Source organism: Argentina silus, assembly GCF_951799395.1.
Source record: "Argentina silus genome assembly, chromosome: 9".
Lineage (NCBI taxonomy): Eukaryota > Metazoa > Chordata > Actinopteri > Argentiniformes > Argentinidae > Argentina > Argentina silus.
In genome coordinates, this window is record NC_139663.1 from 13,379,762 (window position 1) to 13,382,261 (window position 2,500).

General features: G+C 56.2%; 1 protein-coding gene across 1 annotated transcript in view; it reads right to left on the bottom strand.

The window, feature by feature from the left end:
- cacna1ha (calcium channel, voltage-dependent, T type, alpha 1H subunit a) overlaps positions 1-2,500 on the bottom strand; it is a gene marked incomplete at its 3' end in the record, with an annotated part of 59,441 nt that overhangs the window by 31,059 nt on the left and 25,882 nt on the right. The window contains exon 6 of the mRNA XM_083676508.1: positions 455-614. Coding sequence (XP_083532634.1) covers positions 455-614 — 160 coding nt within the window. The remainder of the gene's footprint in view (positions 1-454; positions 615-2,500) is intronic.

The window sequence follows — 2,500 nt, forward strand, 5'->3', positions numbered from 1 at the left end:
AACACCACAGCTTGTGGTGGAATTGTTACGGATTTGTAAAGATTTAGAGTGAGCTTCCACAGTGGATTTCTCTAAATCAGTGTTTAGTAATACCACAAATGTAACCCGTCTCAGTTATTATTGGGAGCTGAGAAACACATTTGGCGTGGTTAGAAAGCTGAGATTCTCAATGTTTAGGGGTACAAGCAACTGGCGCAAGTCAGAAATAATACAACATTAAAAACAGAAAGAATAAACAGAGAGAGAGAGAGGGAGGGAGAGAGAGAGAGAGGGAGGGAGAGAGAGAGAGAGAGTGAGAGAGACAGAGAGAGAGAGGGAGGGAGAGAGAGAGAGAGAGTGAGAGAGACAGAGAGGGAGGGAGAGAGAGAGAGAGAGAGAGAGAGAGAGAGAGAGATAGAGAGAGAGAGAGAGAGAGAGAGAGAGAGAGAGGGGGGGGGGGGGGGGATAGTCTTACGTTTTGATGTCCTCTCCGAGGAAACAACGGTTCCTCAGTAGCCCCGCCCACAGCTGCACTCCCACGATGCCAAAGATGAAGAAGACGAAGAAGCAGAGCAGCAGGACGTTCCCCAGCATGGGCAGGGTGTCCAACAGCAGGGTCACCAGGATACGCATACCTACACACACACACACACACACACACACACACACACACATACCCAATGTCAAAGCTACATCTCACATAATCATAGAAACAAGTGCCACTATGCAAGCCTCCCTTAACAACTGACAATAGGCCTGCAATTTTCAGGGCGCATACTGTCAGGTAATGGACATGTCTGAGACTGCCAAATTTCAGCATTACTAGCTGACACCTGAAGCCAAGGCCACTTATAACACACACACACACACACAAACACACATCACACACACATCACACACACACACACACACACACGTGTGTGTGTGTGTGTGCGCATGTGTGTGTCCGTCTGTTTTAGTCCCCAGCCTCAGGATAAGTGCTGTCACTCCCACACCCATCACAGCACTGTCATTATGGATAGAGCCTCACACACTCTGTCTCACTGTGACACCATCTGACACTGTGCATTAGCCACAGCTTATCTGACAGCCAAGTCATGTTTACTAGGCCATTATGTATTAATGGACCTCAAGTGATATTCTGTGGTGTGTGTGTGTGTGTGTGTGTGTGTGTGTGTGTGTGTGTGTTACCAACCTGTGCCAGCATCGTAGCAGGAGCCCAGCTGTGTATTAGTATCAACTTGCCATTGTATAATATGTAGCCATAACATGGTGGTTTGGTGTGGGGGTGGTGGGTGTGGAGGAGGTGGTGGGAGTGGTGGGTGTGGAGGTGGTGGGGGTGGAGGTGGTTGGTGTGGAGGTGGAGGTGGTGGGTGTGGAGGTGGTGGTTGTGGAGGTGTTGGTGTGGAGGTGGTTTGGTGTGGGAGTGGTTGGTGTGGAGGTGGAGGTGGTGGAGGTGGGGGGTGTGGAGGTGGAGGTGGTGGAGGTGGAGGTGGTGGGTGTGGAGGTGGAGGGTGTGGAGGTGGTGGTGGTGGTGGTGGGTGTGGAGGTGGTGGAGTTGGTGGGGGTGGAGGTGGTTGGTGTGGGGGTGGTGGGTGTGGAGGTGGAGGTGGTTGGTGTGGAGGTGGAGGTGGTGGTGGGTGTGGAGGTGGTGGGTGTGGAGGTGGAGGTGGTTGGTGTGGAGGTGGAGGTGGAGGGTGTGGAGGTGGAGGTGGTGGGTGTGGAGGTGGTTGGTGTGGAGGTGGTGGGTGTGGAGGTGGAGGGTGTGGAGGTGGTTGGTGTGGAGGTGGAGGTGGAGGTGGTGGGTGTGGAGGTGGAGGTGGTGGGTGTGGAGGTGGTTGGTGTGGAGGTGGTGGGTGTGGAGGTGGAGGTGGGGGTGGTGAGTGTGGAGGTGGAGGTGGAGGTGGTGGGTGTGGAGGTGGAAGTGGTGGGTCTGGAGGTGGTGGGTGTGGAGGTGGAGGTGGTGAGTGTGGAGGTGGAGGTGGTGGGTGTGGAGGTGGAGGTGGTGGGCGTGGAGGTGGTTGGTGTGGAGGAGGTGGAGGTGGTGAGTGTGGAGGTGGAGGTGGTGGGTGTGGAGGTGGTGGGTGTGGAGGTGGTTGGTGTGGAGGTGGTGGGTGTGGGGGTGGAGGTGGTTGGTGTGGAGGTGGCTGGGGTGGAGGTGGAGGTGGTTGGTGTGGAGGTAGTTGGTGTGGAGGTGGAGGTGGTTGATGTGGAGGTGGTGGGTGTGGAGGTGGAGGTGGTTGGTGTGGAGGTGGTTGGGGTGGGCGTGGAGGTGGTTGGTGTGGAGGAGGTGGAGGTGGTGAGTGTGGAGGTGGAGGTGGTGGGTGTGGAGGTGGTGGGTGTGGAGGTGGTTGGTGTGGAGGTGGTGGGTGTGGGGGTGGAGGTGGTTGGTGTGGAGGTGGCTGGGGTGGAGGTGGAGGTGGTTGGTGTGGAGGTAGTTGGTGTGGAGGTGGTGGTGGTTGATGTGGAGGTGGTGGGTGTGGAGGTGGAGGTGGTTGGTGTGGAGGTGGTTGGGGTGGAG